Genomic DNA, 2,425 nt, shown 5'->3' with positions numbered 1-2,425 from the left:
TTTTTGTATTTTATTTATTTATTTATTTATTTATTTTACAAAAGGACAATAATCAAGGATTGCCTACATGCAAATTAAACCTACATTCTAGCCAATTGGCATGCAGTGTAGGCAAAAACAAAACTACTCAAGTAAAGTACAAATATCTGAAAATTCTACTTAAGATTTGTACTTCATTACTTCCTACCTCTGCAGTTAACCAAAGAGGAGAGAGGGATAGCTCTGCATTGCCTAGAAAATTATTACAAGGCAGCCTGACTTCACTATTGTCAGAATTGCTTCCAGCAGAATTAGATGGCAGATTAAAAAAATGGGTAGAGAATGGAATCACTTCATATGGCATTATGTGTCATCTGAAGAAGGCCTGGATTCCTTCCAAAAACATTCTAATAAATATAATTTAGAAAAAGAGGATGTTTTTTAGACATCTTCAAAAAAGACACAATTACACAAGGTAAAGAATCTGGCCTGATCACTATTTTTGTGAACTCATATGAAGGCAACACAAAGGGGAAACTTATTTCGAGTCTCTGCAAGAAGGAAAAAACGTCGATCTACTTTTATCTACCTCGTACATTTAGGGAGAAAGATGCAAATATAAAATAAATAAACATGACTGGCTTAATATGTATAAGAAATGCTGCTACACCTCAAATTCAGAAACATGCAAAGGAGTAATTGGGAAGAGCATTTTAAGATTTTTCATATCACATGTCCGACTATTGAAGATTGTTAGGATAGATAGGATAGAGACTGTATAACATATACATGCAATGGAAAGAATGAAATTTTCCTTTAAACATTTAACTGATAAAAATGATAATTAGTGGTCAAAATGTGATATTTTTTTAATCAGAGGTGCTCTCCTTCTTTCTCCATGTAGGGGTAGTTTTGATATGATACAATAGTGATAGGATTTCTGGTTCTAATCAAAAATGTATTATTATGTATACATGTGCTATACTAGAAAAGAACTTGAAAGATACTTAGTCTTCACAGAAACATGCTATGATTGCACATACAGGTGCAACAATATGTTTTTTAATTTGTTTATTTTTCTCTCTTTTCAGTTGAGTTTCTTAACGTTGACATGTTTTTTGTCTGTCTGTCACGTCTGTAAATGTTAATGCAAAAAGAAGAAATGGTAATATTCTCACACAGTCAAACTTTGTGCCCCACATTTAGTTTGCTGGGGTAATCCTAGTTTTTTCTGTGTCTATGATATTAAATATTAAAGTTCTCTGCATTTCCAGGCACTTATTTCGGTCATGCACTGTAGTAATTATGATAATAAAACCTGATTTTTCTTAGATTTGAGCTTCTCTATGTATCCTGTCAGTGGCCTGTGCTTTAATACATGGTCTGTTCTCCAGAGCTCACACCTGCTTCAACCGGCTGGACCTACCACCGTACCCATCTTTCTCAGTGCTGTATGAGAAGCTGCTGACTGCTGTGGAAGAGACCAGCACCTTTGGACTGGAATGAGATTCTCGTCTCCCCCATATCCCAGTTTACCCTGCGTCTGCCCCTGGAAGACTGCTGCTGATAGTGACGTTTAAAAGTCAGATTTTGAAGTCCAACTCCTGATTTAAATTTATAACAGGATGTTTTGTTACAGGATCTGACCCTTTGAAATGTTTTGTGTACAAAGGTAAACCTTTTTTGTTGCACCTGCATGTACTTCACACCTACTTAATAACTTGCTGTCACTTATGTGACATGACAAATGAAGACCTGCGCTCGCTTTAGGACTCTGACTGGAACTGCCAAGATCTGACCAATCAGAGGTCAAGGGCGCCTGAGGTTTTTTGTTTTTTTTTATTTTGGGGGGGGGGAGAATCAAGGAGGTTAAAATGGTTAGACCAATTAAAGAACCTGCAGCCACTGCCTTCCCTGCGAATATTGACCTGATTCTACTTCTTTAACTGAGTTTGGATGGATCTTGGAGGACTATAAGGACCATCCAAGACTATGTGTCTCTACAATGCACTTGTAATACAGCATGTTATTGTGATGTAGTAACTTCACTATGTGTAGGTTGTGCATTTATTTATTAAAAAGCTGAGGTAGACCTAAGGTAATTTTGTTTTGTTTTTCAGTGGACTTTGTCCTCAGCTAATTCTGGAGTGTAGTCAGACATTTTTGGTATTGCAGCTACCCTGTTGTTGAACTCGTTTTCTAATGATGCAGGAGTGACATGTGTGATCTGAACTAACTAGCTAGCTTTACAGTGTAGATTGTGATATCTCTACCAGATCTGGATCTGTTGGCAAAAACATATTTGGTCACCACTTACCTGAGTTACTATATTGACAACCAATATATGATCATCAATTTATCATTTTACTTTTACAACCCCAGTCTTCAAAACATTAGGATGCTATGTAAAATATAAATTAAGACAGAAAATTTGAGGAGTTTGAGG

The 2,425-nt window shown here is 36.0% G+C and overlaps 1 protein-coding gene across 1 annotated transcript in view; it reads left to right on the top strand.

The window, feature by feature from the left end:
- LOC102203782 (E3 ubiquitin-protein ligase HECW2-like) overlaps positions 1-1,822 on the top strand; it is a 63,055-nt gene extending 61,233 nt beyond the window's left edge. The window contains exons 24-25 of the mRNA XM_013914637.1: positions 1,254-1,275; positions 1,319-1,822. Coding sequence (XP_013770091.1) covers positions 1,254-1,275; positions 1,319-1,485 — 189 coding nt within the window. The 3' untranslated portion in view covers positions 1,486-1,822. The remainder of the gene's footprint in view (positions 1-1,253; positions 1,276-1,318) is intronic.
- Positions 1,823-2,425: the final 603 nt, after the last annotated feature.

The sequence above is a fragment of the Pundamilia nyererei genome, unplaced genomic scaffold (genome assembly GCF_000239375.1).
Source record: "Pundamilia nyererei isolate P.nyererei 1_Seehausen unplaced genomic scaffold, PunNye1.0 scaffold00212, whole genome shotgun sequence".
NCBI lineage: Eukaryota > Metazoa > Chordata > Actinopteri > Cichliformes > Cichlidae > Pundamilia > Pundamilia nyererei.
The sequence above is the reverse complement of the archived record's forward strand: the minus strand, read 5'-3'. Positions and strand labels throughout refer to the sequence as shown.